The 18,789-nt window shown below is 43.0% G+C and overlaps 1 protein-coding gene across 24 annotated transcripts in view; it reads left to right on the top strand.

Annotated features, from left to right (window-relative positions):
- Nucleotides 1-18,789, top strand: part of NEDD4L (NEDD4 like E3 ubiquitin protein ligase) — a 257,321-nt gene that overhangs the window by 188,216 nt on the left and 50,316 nt on the right. For all 24 annotated transcript variants that reach the window (XM_083702600.1, XM_083702596.1, XM_083702595.1 and 21 more), the window contains 5 exons: nt 4,434-4,495; nt 4,672-4,771; nt 7,448-7,614; nt 15,160-15,298; nt 16,585-16,761. In XM_083702600.1, coding sequence (XP_083558726.1) covers nt 4,434-4,495; nt 4,672-4,771; nt 7,448-7,614; nt 15,160-15,298; nt 16,585-16,761 — 645 coding nt within the window. The remainder of the gene's footprint in view (nt 1-4,433; nt 4,496-4,671; nt 4,772-7,447; nt 7,615-15,159; nt 15,299-16,584; nt 16,762-18,789) is intronic.

The following is an 18,789-nucleotide window of genomic DNA, read 5'->3' as shown; positions in this document are numbered from 1 at the left end:
AGGCAAATGGGCATTCTCAGAGTGGATATATATATATTGGCAGACGTGTTCAGGTCAGGACTAGCTAGGGTCTGTGTGGCAGAAGAAATATTGTGTTCTGATCTCTGCACATAATATGCGAGCGTGCAAATTTGGGTGACATTTTTCTTCCTAGGCAAACCATCTTATTCTGTAATGGTTCTATCGTATTATTCTCCTTTGGGCTGGAATCAGCTGCTCGGTGCTTTGATAGAAAAATCTCTAGCAGACAACCGCAGTGTCAGATCAGGCCAGAGTCCAGGTCTTTCAGAGGGTTCCCCCATCTAGCAGCGAGTGGAGATGAAGAACAATCCCAGACTGTATTTTCACAGTTTCTGCTGAATGCAGCAAGTCTGGGATTTTAATACGTCTTCAGTGCAGCTGTTCTAGTCCATTTGCTCTCATAATGCAGGTTTTAAAGAAATGTCTGAGCAGTTTCATTCTTGGGTTAAGTATCTGAATTAAAAATTTACAGTGCAGTTGGAAGCCTTCCAATATCCTCAATCAGCACACACCATTTTATTACTATAATTAATCATTTCTGTTAAGTGTACAAAGTGCATTATAACACTTATCTCATTTATTCTTGCAACAACCTTGTGAGAGACGTTGTTGGCTTAGGAAAAAAAGGGAATACATTTTACAGGAAACATATTTCTCTTTCTACCAACCCCCCCCCCCCCCCCCCGCTTTCTTATGACCCTTGATGGTCTGCCAAACATTATTTCCCTTTATTAAACAGATTCGCTGTTCTAGATTTTCGTATGTAGTCCAGAAGCTGGCAGTCATATAGGTGTGAATTTGCCATTATCATGTATTGATACATTATCATGTATTGATATACGTCAGTTGCTGTTTTGTTCTTTAAACAAGCCAAATTAGAATTTTCTTTTTGGCTCAGCAAGCCCCATTTTAAGCCATGATTATCAATAAGGACGACAAAATGCTTTCCCGAGGTGCTTTGCCTGTATTATCTTTCATGTATAACCTTTACTATAACACTGTAAGATCAGTATTACGATCCTCATATTTTATACTGAATCATTCCACTTCTCCATCTTCCTACACTGGCTGGCAGCAACCTCTCCAGGGTCTTAATTTCCTCAGACCTGTCTGGAAATACCAAGTACTGAAAATGAGATGTTCCACCAGCATCCTGTTCTGAGGAATAGTCTTGTAGACCATCATCACATCTCTCTCCTAAATATCTATTGATTTGTATTTGAATGTGTTTTCTATGGTGAGATGCTGAAGGAACATGCAGAGTTATATCAGTTTTAAGGATCGCATCTTTGAGTTCTAATGCTAAAGCACTTGGGTGCCCATGGCAAATGCACTTAGATAAGACGGGGTTCCTGTGTACAAGTAGGGTTTTTAACACACTCAGCTAAATGTGAATAATAATAATAATAATAATAATAATAATAATAATAATAATAATAATTTATTTATACCCCGCCCATCTGGCTAGGTTTCCCCAGCCACTCTGGGCAGCTTCCAACAGAATATTAGAATACAATCATCTATTAAACATTAAAAGCTTCCCTAAACAGGGCTGCCTTTAGATGTCTTCTAAAAGTTTGGTAGTTATTTTTCTCTTTGACATCTGGTAGGAGGGCGTTCCACAGGGCGGGTGCCACTACCAAGAAGGCCCTCTGCCTGGTTCCCTGTAACTTGGCTTCTCGCAGCGAAGGAACCGCCAGAAGGCCCTCGGCGCTGGACCTCAGTGTCTGGGTAGAATGATGGGAGGTGGAGACGCTCCTTCAGGTATACTGGACCGAGGCCGTTTAGGGCTTTAAGGGTCAGCACCAACACTTTGAATAGCACCAACACGTAGAATCTCCCTTCAGACCTGGCCTCTCAACTGGAGATCGACTGTAGTCTAGTCGGTGTGCTCAGGGATGTTTGAGGCAGGGCTCAAGGCAGACTCTCATTGCAGTCTCCATTCCCTGCCACCTCAGTAGCGCCATTATCATTTGCATGTTCATAAATAGAAATCACCAGGCAAGTACAAATTAAGATGCTATGTTGCTGAGAAGAAAATCTTTGTTTCCAGTTAAACAATATAAAAGTTCATATCAAGGTTGTAAGATTGATTAATAGTTATTTTTTTAAATGGTAAAATTTAAATGGTAAAATTTTCAGGAAAAATCTAAGTTGGAGATGGAGTGGTTAGATACTGAAGGTAAAAACTTATCTAAAATGTACAAGCTTTTGCTGGACTGGCATACGAAAGATGAACAAGTTAAATCAGTGATGATAGATTGGGCAAGAGATTTAGGACATAACATAATGTTGGAGGACTGGGAAAGATTGTAGAAGAAAGGGGTGAAGTTCACCGCACGTACTTAGTTAAAGGAAAATATGAAAATGATGTATAGATGGTATTTGACCCCTGTAAAATTAGCAAAGATGTATCATAATTGTGATAATACATGTTGGAAATGTAAAGAAAAGGAAGGAACATTCTTTCATATGTGGTGGACCTGCTCCAAGGTGAAAGACTTCTGGGAAAAGATTTATAATGAATTGAAAAAAATGTTGAAATATACATTTATAAAGAAACCAGAGGCCTTTCTTCTTGGAATAACAGGTTCGGAATTGCCCAAGAAAGATGTTAATCTATTTTTGTATGCCACAACTGCGGCTTGTATTTTGTTAGCTAAAAAGTGGAAAACTCAAGAATTACCAACAGTAGAAGAATGGCAGATGAAGCTGATGGATTGTATGGAGCTAGCCGATCTAACCGGAAGAGTCCGCAACCAGAAGGAGGAGGAACACCACGAAGAATGGAAGAAATTTAATGATTATTTAGTTAAATTTGTTAAGCTAAAATAACTGGAAATAGCGTCCGGATACTTAAAGGGCTTAGGATTGTATCTATGTTAACTGATAAAATAATATGTTTAATACAAGAAGGAGAAGATTTAAAGATGTTAATGTTTAATTTAAAGGGTATTAAAATTGGGATTTGGAAAACCGTTATAAGGATATGCAATGAATTTCAACTAAGGGGAAACGAGGAAGTCATTTTACAAAGTAAATAACTGTTATTTTCAATAAGGTTATGATTTATGTTATGTTTTGCTTGTTTTATGTTTTTGTTTGTCATTGATATTGTAAAAACTAATAATTTTTTTGCAAAAAGAAAAAAAGGTAATCTGAAGATTTTTCCTTTCTTTTCAACCGAGGAAAAGCCTGCATTCTAGGACCGACCCAGATTCTCTGTCCTTCAGCTGCACAAACACTAAGATTGTGGGGGTATCTTTTATCTTGGTCATCACTGTTTACATAGCACATTAAGACTTTTAGCATTTTGTTAGCAACTCTACAATGAAATTCTGACCCCTGTTGCAGTGCATGCTTAGCGCTAATATGTTTTCTTTCCCCTTCAGAAATTGTCCATTTAATGCTTGCACAAGAACTTGATATTTCTGAGGAGGGGAACTGCTTCCATTAATGCAACTCTTTAAAAAAATCCTGTATTTTCAATGACAAGTTCCGAGAGGGCAGTTTTTAATGCAAAAACCCAAACTATCAAATACTTAGCTTGGTCCTTCTGTGTAGTTATTTAATACAACTGTTTTATCAAATCTATAACTGTCACCCTAGATGAATAAGAAAAGTCTGCAAAATTTCCTTGACAAATTTGGTTATGGCTCCAGATTATCTTGATTCTGATCAATATGACTCCTTTATAAAATCTATAGTTGTCATCCCATATAAATAAGATATGTCTGCAGACTATCCTTAGCAAATTTGGTTATGGCTCCACGTTCCCTTGATTCTGATAGATGGAGACATCTAGGAATTCAAGTCTGTCATTTTAATTCCAGGACTGTTGACAATTGGAGAAAATGATGTGACCGCTTCTTTTGGAACATAAGCTTATGGTAGGGCTAGGTGGGGGAAAGTGTTGACAGGAAATACCCATGGAAACCTCATCTTTTTGGTTTGTGGAATGTCTCATAGAACAAGCCATGTGGACTATCTTAGACGTAGGAGCCAGCTCTGACTGCTAAACCAAAAAAAAAATTTGTGCGTGTCGTTCTCAGCGCCTTCAGTTGTCGCAGTTATCGTGCTTCTTGGCACTTTGCAATGTGCGTTCTCAAAGTTGGTGATTGGAAAACAGGCCTCTGCTTGTGACTTGGACTATTGCTTCATTGAGATTAGTAGTAAACAACTTTGTGCATCTGTAACTACTTCTGCTTCCATAGCATTGATTGTTGGACTGAGCTATTAGCGGTGTTGAGAGCGACACCTGGTGGAAATGCTCAGCTGACAATACACAATGGTTGCAAGAGAGGCAGAGTTCTTTGGAATAATGTAATTTCTGTAGGTCTCCTGTTTACATTTTACTAGAGCATGCACTCGTGTGCTCGTGAGCATTAATGTTTTGATTTTTGTCCCAATAGACTGAAGACCCAACCATGGAAAGGCCGTATACTTTTAAAGATTTCCTCCTCAGGCCAAGAAGGTGAGAATATGGACATATATTATAGATGAATAATATAACAGAAGAATAGTAAAGACGTTATATGTGTACTGTGTAATTTACAGTTTATGTATAGATTGATAGATAGCTAAAACTAAGTGCTTTTCAAGTTCAACAGGACATTATTTATCCCTCCTTTTTTACTATTTCCTCTGTAGTCACAAATCTCGAGTAAAGGGATTTCTGAGGCTGAAGATGGCATATATGCCAAAAAACGGAGGGCAAGAAGAGGATGGTGATCAGAGGGAGGATTCTGAGGTAAACTGCTTTAAATACGAGGTTTCCTAATTTCTTTATTTCTCTGTAACTGTTGCATATCTGATAGACATTCTGCTTTACTGATCATATTGCTAAAAGGTATTCTTGTTATTATTTCTTTCATTTAATTGTCACTTTCCACACAAAAGGTTTCGCAGCGACTTTCAGATCCATAAAACACCGAAAGCTTACAATTGTGTAAAAACATTAACACTGGGCTTAGGTCAAAGTTTCAGTGCAATAGTGAGGACCTCAGCGACTCCAGATTCAGATAGCTGAGCCAAGTTTGTTTTGTTATTCAACTCAGGCTCCTGTCTACAGCACAGCAGCCAGATTCTGCAGCTATTAACAAAAATGAACTTTGATGGCCAAGCTCAATTTCAGTAATGGAAAATCGTTATAATCTGCAAGTTCTGCAAGAAAGAAGGGAGACACCATATTCTATCAAGCACTTTGTCCCTTGAAGAAGATGAACAGAATTTCCTCATATCTAGATTTTGTTTCTAAGAGCTAATACATGATGCTCTGCTAAATCTTTGCTGCGATTTCTGTTCTTCTTTTTACTATTGGTTCTACCTTATCATTACGTGCTTACATTTTTAAGTATGATTCTGAGCGGCCCTGGGAACACGATTTGTTGTTGGTGGTGCAGCATATAAATTTTCAAAATAAACGCTGAAATGCATAAACAGAGCGATTCCGCAGGTGTGGGCAAGAGAGATCGTTTCAGGAGTGAAACATCAAGTTCATGGGATCCTTTCAGCAGAAGATGACGTGGATTGCTACGGCAGGGAGAACAAAATCTGCAGAAAAAGCTTTCATCTGACTACTCAATTATGCTACTTCAATCGCAGCTTACAATGCAACTGCTTTCTTCAAACGTTGCTGCAGCGCTGGTGACCTGTGGCTTGAGTGGGTGGGAATGCATTAGGGTGGATGTTACTTGTAAGTTTGTCATTTGTCACAAGCCAAAGAGCCCACGCTGTTAACACATCCAAAGTGTTTTATGAATCAGCCATGAGAGCTGGAACAGGTTTCTATTGAAATTGTATCTTTTCATGATATGAGTGAATCAGATACGAGCCATTTCAGCCTTTATTCCTAGTGATGACCTCAAGGACGAAGCATTGTTTTCAGTCCTAATTGAATAAATGCTAATTCTGGGTTACGAAGCAAGCATAGAATTTCTTCCCATTTTGCTATGTCACATTGCAGAACAGAGCTGCTCTTTGCAGCAAAATTCCAGCAATATTGGGCAAACAAAAATAACTCTCTTACTCTCCAAAGTTCGGCATTTTCAAGGAAAGAAGTGCTTTGTGTTTTCGCTAAATCGCCGGGGGGGGGGGGTCAGCCTCAACCATGCTTTTTCCACCATTTATATTTCACTAGTGAGATGTGCTTTCTGTAAGGCTGACTTTTGAAGGTGGTTAGGAGAGGGGGGGGGGCTTGTTCAGGATGTAGCAGCCTGCGTCTTTTCTTGAGAAATAGGCCCTGTATAAAAATGCTATTTCCCTTCTTCCCCATCTGTGCTATAACTGTATAACTGTCTATATGCTTCTATGTCCCATTCAAAGTGCAGTGGTACCTTGGTTGTCGAACTTAATCCGTTCCGGAAGTCAGTTTGACTCCTGGAACCGTTCAAAAACCAAGTTGGGGCTTCCGATTGGCTGTGGGAACTTCCTGCAGTCAATCGGAAGTTGCGTTGGAAGTTCGGCTTCCGAAAAACGTTTGCAAACAGGAACAGTTGCTTCCGGGCTTGCGGCTTTCGGGAACTGATTTGTCCGAGAGCTAAGCCATTCGACAACCAAGGTACCACTGTACAGGTGATTCTTTTTAAAGCCCTACGCCATCTTCTCCTGGAGTGCCGCCTTCAACATATTCTCCCCCATTCTTTAGAACTTTATTTGGAGGTGATGCTCCTCAGTCTAGCTTTCATGGAAACAAGATACCGTATTTTTTTGCTCCATAAGACGCACGTAGTTTTTAGAGAGGGAATGCAAGGGGAAAAAATTCCTTAAAGGGAGCGCTGAGCAGAGCCTGTATGCATCCCAGGCTCTGCTCAGCACTCCCTTTCACGAGCCGCATGGAGCATGTTTGCGGTGCTTGCGGGCTTTTCCCCAAGGAGGGAGAAGGGCAGCCCGTCACTGATGGGCTGCCCTTCTCCCTCCTCAGGGAAAAGCCCCCAAGAGCCACACACACGCTCCGTGCAGCTCTTTAAAGGGAGCGTGGCTCTTGGGGGCTTTTCCGGGAGGTGAGGGAATGGACTGAGGGGCTAAGCCAGAACCTAGAACAACAAGAGGGAGCACTGCGCAGCGATCCCTCTCGCTGTTCCGGCTTCTGGGATAGCCACGCAGCCTGCATTCGCTCCAAAAGACGCACACACATTTCCTCTTACTTTTTAGGAGGGAAAAAGTGCGTCTTATAGAGCGAACAATACGGTATTTGGAAGGATGGGGTGAGTCCTTGTTGAGTGCATCGGGAGAACAGCTTACCGTAAACAAATGCTTGCTTTGTCAGTGCTACCATGCAGCATGTTTTGCTGCTACTATATTATGTGAAATTTTGACTACTGAAAGCCCTGTTCCTTCTCTTCTGTCATGCTAGAAAACTGTATACACTTGAATCAGTTTTTTTTCAAATTAATTTGCATTTTCCACTCCCTCCCCCCCTTCAAAGCATGGCTGGGAAGTGGTGGACTCCAATGATTCTCCATCTCAACGCCAAGAGGAGTTACCGCCACCTCCCTTACCTCCTGGATGGGAAGAAAAAGTGGACAACCTTGGGCGTACCTACTACGTCAACCATAACAACAGGACAACGCAGTGGCACCGGCCAAGTTTAATGTAAGTACATGCCTTCATGCAGCGTATAATTAACTTATGATACTGAGCACCGCAAGATGTGCTGATGGTCAGCAATCCAAATGGCTTTCTAAAGAAGTAGGAAAAACAAATGGTGGAAAAGCCCATCAACAGCTATTACCCATAATACAGACATACATAATTTTATTTATGTGCTGCTTCTCCACAGTTCAAACCATGCTCAAGGCTGCTTACAACGTGAACAAAATACACGTTTATGACAAAAGTAGTGATAAGCAACAAATATAAACATTAAACACAAGCAAACTGAACAATACCCGCATAAATCACAAGTTCTAAAATAAAGATACAGTGGTGCCCCGCAAGACGAATGCCTCGCTAAATGAAAAACCCGCAAGACGAAAGGGTTTTCCGATTTTTTAGCGGCTTCGCAAGACGAATTTCCCTATGGGCTTGCTTCGCAAGACGAAAGCCCATAGGGAAATCTCCGGAGACAGCGGGGAAGCGCAGCGCGCCTTCTCCTCTGTTCCCGGACCTGTCCTAAGGCTTGCGGTGGGAGGTCCGGGAACAGAGGACAAGGCGCGAAGGGCTTGTCCTCTGTTCCCGGGGCTTGCGGTGGGAGGAGGGTTTTTCCTCCCCACCGCCAACATTCAGAACAGCATTCTGAATGTTGGCGGTGGGGAGGAAAGCCCTCCTCCCACCGCAAGCCTTCAGGACAGGTCCGGGAACAGAGGACAAGGCGCGAAGGGCTTGTCCTCTGTTCCCGGGGCTTGCGGTGGGAGGAGGGTTTTTCCTCCCCACCGCCAACATTCAGAACAGCATTCTGAATGTTGGCGGTGGGGAGGAAAGCCCTCCTCCCACCGCAAGCCTTCAGGACAGGTCCGGGAACAGAGGGGAAGGTGCGCAGCGCTTCTCCTCTGTTCCCGGACATGTCTTGAAGATTTGCGGTGGGAGGAAGGTTTTCCTCCCCACCGCCAACATTCAGAAGGCTGTTCTGAAGGCTGGCGGTGGGAAGAAAAGCCCTTCTCCCCCGCCAGCCTTCAGAAGAGTTCCCGCCTAGGCTGCGGATAGCAGCCTGCTGCCCCACGCGAGGGGCGCTCTTAAGCAGAGCGCCCCTCGCGCGGGGCAGACATTCGCCGCTTGGGGAGCCCTCTGGACCTCTTCTGAAGGCGGGCGGGGGGCAAAAGTCTTTGTCCCCCCTGGCTACCTTCCCGGGGGCTTTTAAATCGCCCCGGGACAGCGGAGAATTCATCCGCTGTCCCGGGGCGATTTTAAAATGCTGGCGGGCAGCAGCGCTGCTGCCCGCCAGCATTTTAAGATCGCCCCGGACAGCGGAGAAGTCCTCCGCTGTCCCGGGGTTTTTAAAATGCTGGCGGGTGGCAGCAAAGGCTTCGCTGCCGCCCGCCAGCATTTTAAAATCGCCCCGGGACAGCGGAGAAGTCTCCGCTGTCCCGGGGGCTTTTAAAATGCTGTGGGACGTCAGCGAAGCCTTCGCTGCCGCCTGCCAGCATTTTAAGATCGCCCCGGGACAGCGGAGAAGTCTCCGCTGTCCCAGGAAGGCAGGCGGGGGGAAGCAAAGACTTCCCCCCCCCCCCCGCCGGCCTTCAGAAGAGGTCGGGGGACAGACTGTCCCCGGACCTGGTCTGAAGGCGGTTTCCATAGGAACGCATTGATTGATTTTCAATGCATTCCTATGGGAAACCGTGCTTTGCAAGACGAAAAACTCGCAAGACTAAAAGACTTGCGGAACGAATTAATTTCGTCTTGCGAGGCACCACTGTACAGTGGTACCTCGGGTTACATACGCTTCAGGTTACACACTCCACTAACCCAGAAATAGTGCTTCAGGTTAAGAACTTTGCTTCAGGATAAGAACAGAAATCGTGCTCCGGCGGCGCAGCGGCAGCAGGAGGCCCCATTAGCTAAAGTGGTGCTTCAGGTTAAGAACAGTTTCAGGTTAAGAACAGACCTCCGGAACGAATTAAGTACTTAACCCAAGGTACCACTGTATAAAAAACCAACAGCAACAATCTCCCCACAACAAAGAAGCCTCAGCAACAACTTAGCCCTAGAGTATTTTCAGCAGCCTCAGCTTTTGTAGCTGGAGTCAGTCCGGGCCCCGCCCTCCCAGGTCAGGTGGGAGAAGACCTGCAAGAGAGCAGGTCTTCAAGAACTAAAAGCTGTAATAACTAAATGGAATCTCTGTATCCAGATTTGGTGGACAAACAGCAGCAGAGGCCTTTAGCTTTCTTTTCATGATCATGGGTTTTCTGGAGGATTCTGACTCGTCACTGTTGAAAACAGGGCACTGGACTGAAGCTTAAAAAGTTTGTGCTTGTTCTCACCTGTAGAGCTGATGTTTGATAGGAAGGTGAAGCTAGCAATTTAAATGCCACACATCTGTGTTTCATCTGTGTTTATTCCACCCTTCATTCATCAGGGAGCCTGCACTTGTGAGACTGATAGATTCATCAAACAGTGCTGCATTTTCAATGAAGTAATGCAGACTGCTTTAGGAGGTAGCCTCATAATTGATGGTTTGTAAAATGTTTTGCGGTTGTCTAGAAATGGAAGTTCATAATTTCATAGTCACTGCTTGCATAGAAAATTTAAAATTCCAGGTCATTAGAAATAGTCATTATTTCTAATGGAAGTTTAATAAGTCAATATATGAACAACTCTTTTGCCCGTAGATGCAGATAATTCTCCTCTGTTTTTGAAAGAAAAATGAAACCTGACCCTAGCTTGTTTTAAAACTGGTAACCATAGTTTCTCGGTGCAGATGGAACAGGAAACTATGGTTACTTAGAGACTTACTGGTTTGATTGCTCACTCTACAAGGGCTGCATGCATGGGCAAAAGGCTAGTTCATATCTCAGTTCATCAATCCAAAATGTGATCGTCCAAAATCAGCCTTTGTGGTGATAAAATTAAAGTACTTGTATATTTGATAAAAGGGGCAGTTGTTTACAAAACCTCCTGGTGCACTTAGTATAGCTCTCCTTGATGGTTCTGTTGCAACAGAATAACAAGGTGACTCTTTCAGATTTTTCTAAAATTTTAAGTGTGGGTTTTTTTGAACCAGAGTGCTTAGATTTGCCATTAGGGTTAGTTTACAGAGAAAAAGAATCCAACTATATTGGCTTATGCTTGATTTTTTAAAAAAATATTACAGTAAAAGTCTAAGTTAATGTATTGTTTGACCTACTATAATGAATGTTATTTTGCTGTTGCCTTTTCACACCAGCTTTATTTGTACTGGTGATTGCCTCTTCTATTATTCCCGCTTCACCTTCATGAACCTAATTCACTGCTCAGTTTTCACACACTTATTAAGGCTTAATCCGATGCACTGGCTGCAATCCCAAACACGTTTAAAGATTAAATCCAGTTTTCCACCAGTGGGTTTTACTTCTGAGTAAGGATACATAGAATTGGATTGTTAATCCTGTTGACTCTAGTGGTCTAAAACTGTGTGATTTAAAACACTACTTAGAAATGAGTCCTATTGGAAATCAATGCAGCCGCCGCATAGCATATCTACAAAATAAATAGACTTAAATCGGAGACCTTTACGTTTACTGGGTGGAATTCAGCACCGTGCTGTGGTGAACATTGCAGTCCCCTCTGTTCTTTCCCTGTAACCATTTTTGGGGTTCATCCCCCAAGCTAATTTTGAGGGACACTGGAAAGCCATTAGGGGCAAGCCCTATTGCGCAAGCCTTCTAGACTGCAGGTTTGTTTCATTATTTTGAACCAGAGCCTATCATGAACATTACTGAGTCTCTTTAGGCTGCAGTCCTGTGTACACTGAACTTCATGGGGCTTACTTCAGAGTAGACATGTATGGGATTGACATGTAAGACACACATCTTTAGCTTAAAGCCTGCTGTATCTTGAGGTCCCCTCTCAGCATTTCAGTTTACCGTATTTTTCGCTCCATAAGACACACCTGTCCATAAGACGCACCTAGTTTTTAGAGGAGGAAAACAAGAAAAAAAATATTCTGAATGAAACAGTGGATGTATGATTTTTGTGGTTCATGCTGTGGCCACAGACGTGATCTGATGGTGAATTTGGGGTGACCCAATGCAAAAATCCTGAGGATCCATGGGCTCTTACCTCCCCCCTTCCAGGCAGCCTCCGCTAGCGTCCCTTATCTCTCTTCCGATCCCACCAATCAGCTGTTTCCTTTCAACACTCCCTTCCCTCATGTTTGCCTTAGTGTTTTTTCCTTAGCTGGAGCAGTTTTTGCTCCTCCTTTTATTCTAATTTCTCTCCTTATTGCTTTAGTCTTCCTGTTTTCCCCCTTTGCAAGTATACTGTCTTTACCTCCCCCCTCTCCCAGGCAGCCTCCTTTATCTCTAGCATCCCTTATCTCTCTCCCCAATTGGCAACCAATCAGTTTCAACACCCTCTTCCCTCTTTCAAAAAACAAACAAAAACCATGATCTGCTTATTGCCCCTGGGCAATTCGGCTCCAGGAACCACGAATTCGCTCCATAAGACACACAGACATTTCCCCTTACTTTTTAAGAAGAAAAAAGTGTGTCTTATGGAGCAAAAAATACGGTAATTCCATGCAATACAGCCTGTCTAGCTTGTTCAATGCTTCACTCTGCTGATTAGTCTTCCAAAGTTTTTCAGCGCTGTGAAATTGAAGAATGAAGAGATGGTCCCTTCAGGACATGGGGACGTTTTTCTCCTGTAGTTATGTTTATACAGCAGGATTTATCACATCTCATTATCTGATATTTCCCCTGTGTGGGAGTTTCCTCCATTGTACAAAGACATTTTTGATTAGAGTCTCAGCAGTTGATGCTGATTTTCGCAAGTTTACCATCCATTTAGAGAGCAGAGTAGCTCTGTTGTAATTTGCTTGTAGGCATTTCGTGTGTATGTGTATCAATATTGTTTGATTTATTGGATAAAGGGGAATGATATCACTAGCACGACATTCTGTGCCAGTCTTTTAAAAAAAGTCTCTCTAACTGAACCAAGGACTCTCATTTTCCCACGACTAGTCCAGCATGCATTTCCCTTTCTTCCCATTAATCCACCATAATGAAGTTTTAGATGCTAAAATCTATTTAGCCCTGGTCAGAAGGAAATAACTGTGTGTCTCACCTCTCCTACCTGTCCAACAGCAATAAACACTCATCTCCATAATTGCCCTTTCCCATGTCACTTTCCCATTGATTTGGTTCCATCAAGATGAAAATAGACCAATCTCGTAATAATTTGATATTTGACTTAACATCTTGCAAACAAATGCAGTTCCGGCATGCAAATGAGAAACTTGTTCAGCTTAAGTTAGCTAGATGGAATTTTGCATTTGTTTCCCCCTGTATTCTGCTTATTTCTTACTCCTTCCATTCTCATTTTAAAAAATAAAATAAATCCTTTCTGATTCAAATCTTTGCGGTTATCTGTTTGTGGCCGTGAGCTCAATGGAGCCCTTGAGGTCTTCCTGTGGTGCTCATGAAGCTTCTGAGCCCCTCCCCAAATTACTACCCCCTTGGATTTGCAGTAGTGAGGATGGTTTATACCATGGGTAGGCAAACTAAGGCCTGGGGGCTGGATCCGGCCCAATCACCTTCTAAATCTGGCCCTCGGGCGGTCTGGGAATCAGTGTGTTTTTACATGAGTAGAATGTGTGCTTTTATTTAAAATGCATCTTTGGGTTATTTGTGGGGCATAGGAATTCGTTCATCCCCCCCCCCATACAGTCCGGCCCCCCACAAGGTTTGAAAAAGTTTGCTGCCTCCTGGTTTATACCCTTTTCACCCTTGATAATTATGTAGAGCTGAAGCAGGAAGTTGAGTGATGCTCTTTTCCACTTGCTCTTTCAGCTTAAGCTAAGCCTTGGAATTTATGTAATTTTACTGGATCTGGGTTTTATGCACATCCCTTGGGAAAGTGTGCTTGCTCCTGCCTTTTCTCTTTAGGTGGGCGAGCAGAAATCCAGGGCAGAGGGGAAGAGAAGGGACCAACACTTGCTCAAATATCCAAATGTCCCTACAGCCCTTAAAAGGTTGGCACCCCCTGGTCAGAGTATTTTTTTACCAGATGTGGAAAACAAAATGGTCTCATTAAGCTTAAGCGATGTCACAGTTAGTTCTCCCCCCACCCCCAGTGTTTCACTGAATTATATACACATGTAATTTATGTAATCTTCTTACCTTGGTGATGGGAGTGCTTTTCATGTTCACCGCTGAGATTTTTTTTGAGCATTTCTTAGAATTACCCTTCTAAAAATATGAAAAGCTTGACTTCAAATGCCATGCATAATTGAATGGGGGGAGTATCAGCTGTACTGACACCAGGCATTAGTTTAACATCCAGTTGCATTTCGCTTTTTGACAAGCAGCTACGTTTTCTTTCCACTGCGACATAAATATTGCAAGTTGGATGTTTGTTTTTCCTTTGGATTTATAGCCGTAATTTCGGTCATGTACTCTCTAGCTCCAACCTCCCTTGTTGCATTGTCTTTTGACGCTGCAAGTAATCCTTATTTTGATGACTTATTTTGATAATCAGATTGTTGAAACACCAGCTCCATTTTTCGATAAGATGGGAAAGTTGATTTATGAAACTCAAAAGAGTTTTGTTTTCTGAATATGAACAAGAGTGTTGGATTTTGATGCTTCTTGATATGAAGTGGTAAAGCTGTTCTACAGAGTATGCTTGATAGTTGAGTCTCCTCTCTCAAATATCAATACTTTTAACATAAAGTAAAGGTAAAGGGGCCCCTGACCATTAGGTCCAGTCGTGGCCAACTCTGGGGTTGCGGCGCTCATCTCGCTTTATTGGCCGAGGGAGCTGGCGTACAGCTTCCGGGTCATGTGGCCAGCATGACTAAGCCGCTTCTGGCGAACCAGAGCAGCACACAAAAACTCCATTTATCTTCCCACCGGAGTGGTACCTATTTATCTACTTGCACTTTGACGTGCTTTCAAACTGCTAGGTTGGCAGGAGCAGGGACCGAGCAACAGGAGCTCACCCCGTCTCGGGGATTCGAACCGCCAACCTTCTGATCGGCAAGCCCTAGGCTCTGTGGTTTAACCCACAGCACCACCCGTGTCCCTCCACTTTTAACATGCAAGAGTTCTAACATACAACCTCTTCCTGAGACCCTGGAAAGCTGCTGAGACAATGGACACTACTAGACTGGTTAAGTAGAAATTAACTTTTAACATACAAGAGCTAATTTCTACTTACTCCCTAGCCAGTAATGTACTGTGCTTTAAATACCGTACATGCTTCAGGCTGGACTCTGTTCCTATGGCAAGAACTGAAATTTGCCCTTAATGAAGTTGACTGCTTGAGACTGGCTGCGGGCTTTCTTTGCTTTGGAGTACAGAATGATCTCACTTTAATCTGGCTTGCAAGAGACCTAGGGATTCATCACTAGCTGTGATAGGAGATGCACAGAGTGGACTTTATAGGTCCCGAAATCTTGCTTTTAAATTTGGTGCTAATTTAGGTGTGCTGCCACTTGCAGTGCTCATACTTGCCTCCTCCTCCGACCTAACTCATTATTCTTTTGTCAACCTAACATTTCAGGGATGTGGCATCCGAATCCGACAACAACATCAGGCAAATAAACCAAGAGGCTGCTCACCGGAGGTTTCGATCCAGGAGGCACATTAGCGAGGATTTGGACCCAGAGGTACCACCCTTGGAGGGTGGAGAGGCACCTGAGGTACATGCAGGACTTAAAACTGGCTTTTCACTTTGGCGCTCTACGTGATTTTACAGAATGTGTGTTAAAGGCAAGATTAGAAAGGTACAGTGTGGGAGATTTATGAGGGGAAAACATAAGTTCCTTCAGCCTATTGTGTGAAGCCTTGTGATGTCCTTTGTTAGTATATTATTGTTTCCCAGTGACCTTCCTTAGTTAGTAAATGCAACTGAGCAATAGAACAGCTAAATAAGACTTGGATGTTCCTATAGGCCAGATGCTTTGGGACTACAATTCCCATCATCCCTGACCGCTGGTGCTGTTAGCTAGGGATCATGGGAGTTGTAGTCCCAAAACATCTGGAGGGCCGAGTTTGCCTATGCCTGGTATAGGCCAGTCTTTCTCAGCCTTGGTCTGGCTAGCTAGGGGTGATGAGAGTTGTAGTCCAACAACATCTGGGGACCCGAGGGTGAGAAAAGCTGGTATGCACCATTTACTGTGGTGGTGTAAGCCCTATTGAACTTGTTGGGATTTGCTTCTTGGTAAATATCCAGAGGATTCACAATGGGAGATTGTGGTTTTATTGTCTTAATTTGGTCCAAAAGCCACCTTAGTGTCCCACGTCTTCCACCAACACCCACCAACTGTAAAATATTCATTTAGCCAATAGTTTAATCCAGAAGATGGAAAGAGTGGGGAGGTGGGGGCTCACAATGTAACCTTGAGGGTTTGGCCTCAAATCAGGAATAGCTGGCAATTGTTCCAATGGGTAAATGACATAAACAGCAAGGGAGCCTGGTGGGTAGACTCACAGCATCTTTTACAGTCACTAAATAATGTATTGCATGGGAAACACCACCTCTGTGACTTAAAAAAAAAAGTTGATGCTGCAGTTATTCCCAGGTCAGTCAATAAAACACAAGCAAGGACCCCACCCCACTGCCTGCATTCCCGCTTACAGAGGAACATGTGGAGGAACTTGCATGTCTTCTATAACTGTGCTTCCTTTCCCTTTAGAAAACCCAGTGCTTCTGAAATTTCGCGATTGCACTTCCGCTACCTGCCAGTTTCACCCTCCCCAGCTCCCTCTCATATCCATAGTACAGTATGTTAAGAGCAAAGCTGATTATCAAATGCTAATCACGTTTTCAGGAGACTTTTAAAGTACATATTGGTTCTCTTAAGTTCATTCGATAAGCAGCCCAGCTAAGACAGTGTTCACGTTGTGTGGAATGGTTGCGTTGGGACTTATGGCAGGGAAGGTTGCAGTTTTGCATATTCACCGTGGATTCTATCCCTTCCGCCAGCCCTGGGAAACCATTTCAGAAGAGGTTAATGCAAGCAGCGATTCCTTAAGCCTGTCCTTGCCACCTCCACCTTCATCGCCCATCTCTCGGACCAGTCCTCAGGAGCTGTCTGATGAACTGAACAGAAGACTTCAGATCACTCCAGATTCAAATGGGGAACAACTCTCTTCTATGATTGTAAGTAACCTCAATGTGTACGCTGCTATCTTATGTATGCTGCCGTCCATTCTGACTGCTGAAATTCTTGCAAATGCTAGAAATGTTTTGCACTTGGAAATTAAGATAATCAGTTTTCCAAAGAGCTGCTGCCTTCTACACAAGAGCATGCAAATATGTGCGCTCTTCTTTAATTAAAATCGGACCGCTTTACAATGCAGCAGGGTTGCAGTACTCTGAATATTTACTGGGGTGCAAGTCCTATTGAATCAGTAAATGTGCTGTTCAGCTGCAATCCTTAGCATGCAAACTGAATATGGAAGCAAATCCTGCTGGATCTAATGGACTTCTGAGAATACTTATTTAGAATTAGACTATTGCAGTTGTCTTTTATTTATGTGTAACTTTCACTATGTTTTTTTCTGATAAATTACTATAGGTATAGCCTGGAATTTGTTGGGTCAAATATTCAATGGATATAAGTTGATAATTTTTGATTGGGAGCAATGTCCCAACATGTTAGGAGTTTAGCATCTGTTCCCATAACTCAGCATTTGCATTTAATGGTCAACGATGAATATTGGCAGGGCGACAGTATCAGTGACTGAGGATAAGGGTACTGCTAGGTTATCTATTTATTTAAAGGAAGCAATTTCAAATATTGCATATCATAGTTTAATGGGACATCTTATCAGCTTGCCTTTCATTGTTCAGGAGATAAGGAAGCTAAATATAGGAAGATTTCATTTATGAATAACTTTGAAATATTCACCAGATATGCTTATTGGGTTCAGATACAAAGGAAAACTTGGAATACTTTAATACCGGTGCATGATTAAGTCCTGCTGAAATGACCATTTCCGTACATAATTCTGTTAAGGGGCTGTTACAATATCAGAAGCAGTTAGCTGAAAGCACTTTCTCTATATGAATATAACCATTTCTGATATTGTACGTAAGTGAAATATTGTTGGGTTTGCATAATACATTTCTTGCATGATCACTGTGGCTGTTGCAAGGTGTGAATCATTTACAAGCTGTTCTCCTAATCAAGTCAATTCTGTGTCCCATCAAATGGGGGCACCTGGATATATGATAAGCCTATTGTGCATTTTTTTGTTCCTGCTGATCATGTGATCTGGTTCTCACATGAGCCTAACAATCCTGTAAAAGTGGCTTAATGATTTTTGAGCAACAGACAACCCGGCTGAAATAACCCCATCCATTATAACATTCGTATGTAAGAAACCTTCTCCAAAATGTACTGACAGATGTCTACCACAGGAGTGTTGGTATGGAGATGTAACTCTACAGTTACACAAGCATTGCACACGGTCTTTCCAATACCTCTTGGACTTTTCAGAGAGCGTCCTAGCATTGCTAGTCCCATCAATATGCAAGCTTGGAACACCCTAAAGCACATTAAGAGGGGACCATCCTGTCTTCCTCCCCACCAATCCTGTCTTCTGCTACGACAGGGAACAAGAGAAGAGGAGAACTATATGTGGGAGGAGCTGCTGCACTGAAACTCTCCAGCTCTGCAAACAATATTGAAGCAGACTGCCTTTGATAGGGAAAGCTGGCTTGGGAAATCAAGGCATCTAGAGTGTTTCAGGCGGTGCCAATTCCTCGGCCAAGGGTTCTTGGCATCCGCCTGTCCCAGGAGACGATGAAGGAACCAAGGGTGGTGAACCTTTATCGGCCCAAGGGTTGCATTTTCTTCTGGGCAGCCTTCCAGGGCTACATGCCGGTGGAAGGTGGAGACCAAAAGCAAAAAGGCAGAAAGGGCAATACAGAGCTTAGACTTCTAGCTCTCTACATTGGGTGGCATTCCAGCCGTGGCAAAAACCAGAGATTTCTACTCCTGCACCTTTCCATCCAGAGATGCAAGAGGTGTTATCACAATGCAAGTGCAGATTCCAGCTAGGGAAAGGCGCTCAAGGAGGACACAGAACAGGGCTGGTTGAAAGTCACAAGGGCTGGATGGAGAGGTTGCATTTGGCCCCCTGGCCCTGAGGTTCCCCACACCTGCTCAGGTTTCCAGGATTT

The sequence above is a fragment of the Podarcis gaigeae genome (assembly GCF_964106915.1).
Source record: "Podarcis gaigeae genome assembly, chromosome: 11".
Lineage (NCBI taxonomy): Eukaryota > Metazoa > Chordata > Lepidosauria > Squamata > Lacertidae > Podarcis > Podarcis gaigeae.
This window is presented reverse-complemented; position numbering and strand designations above follow the sequence as displayed.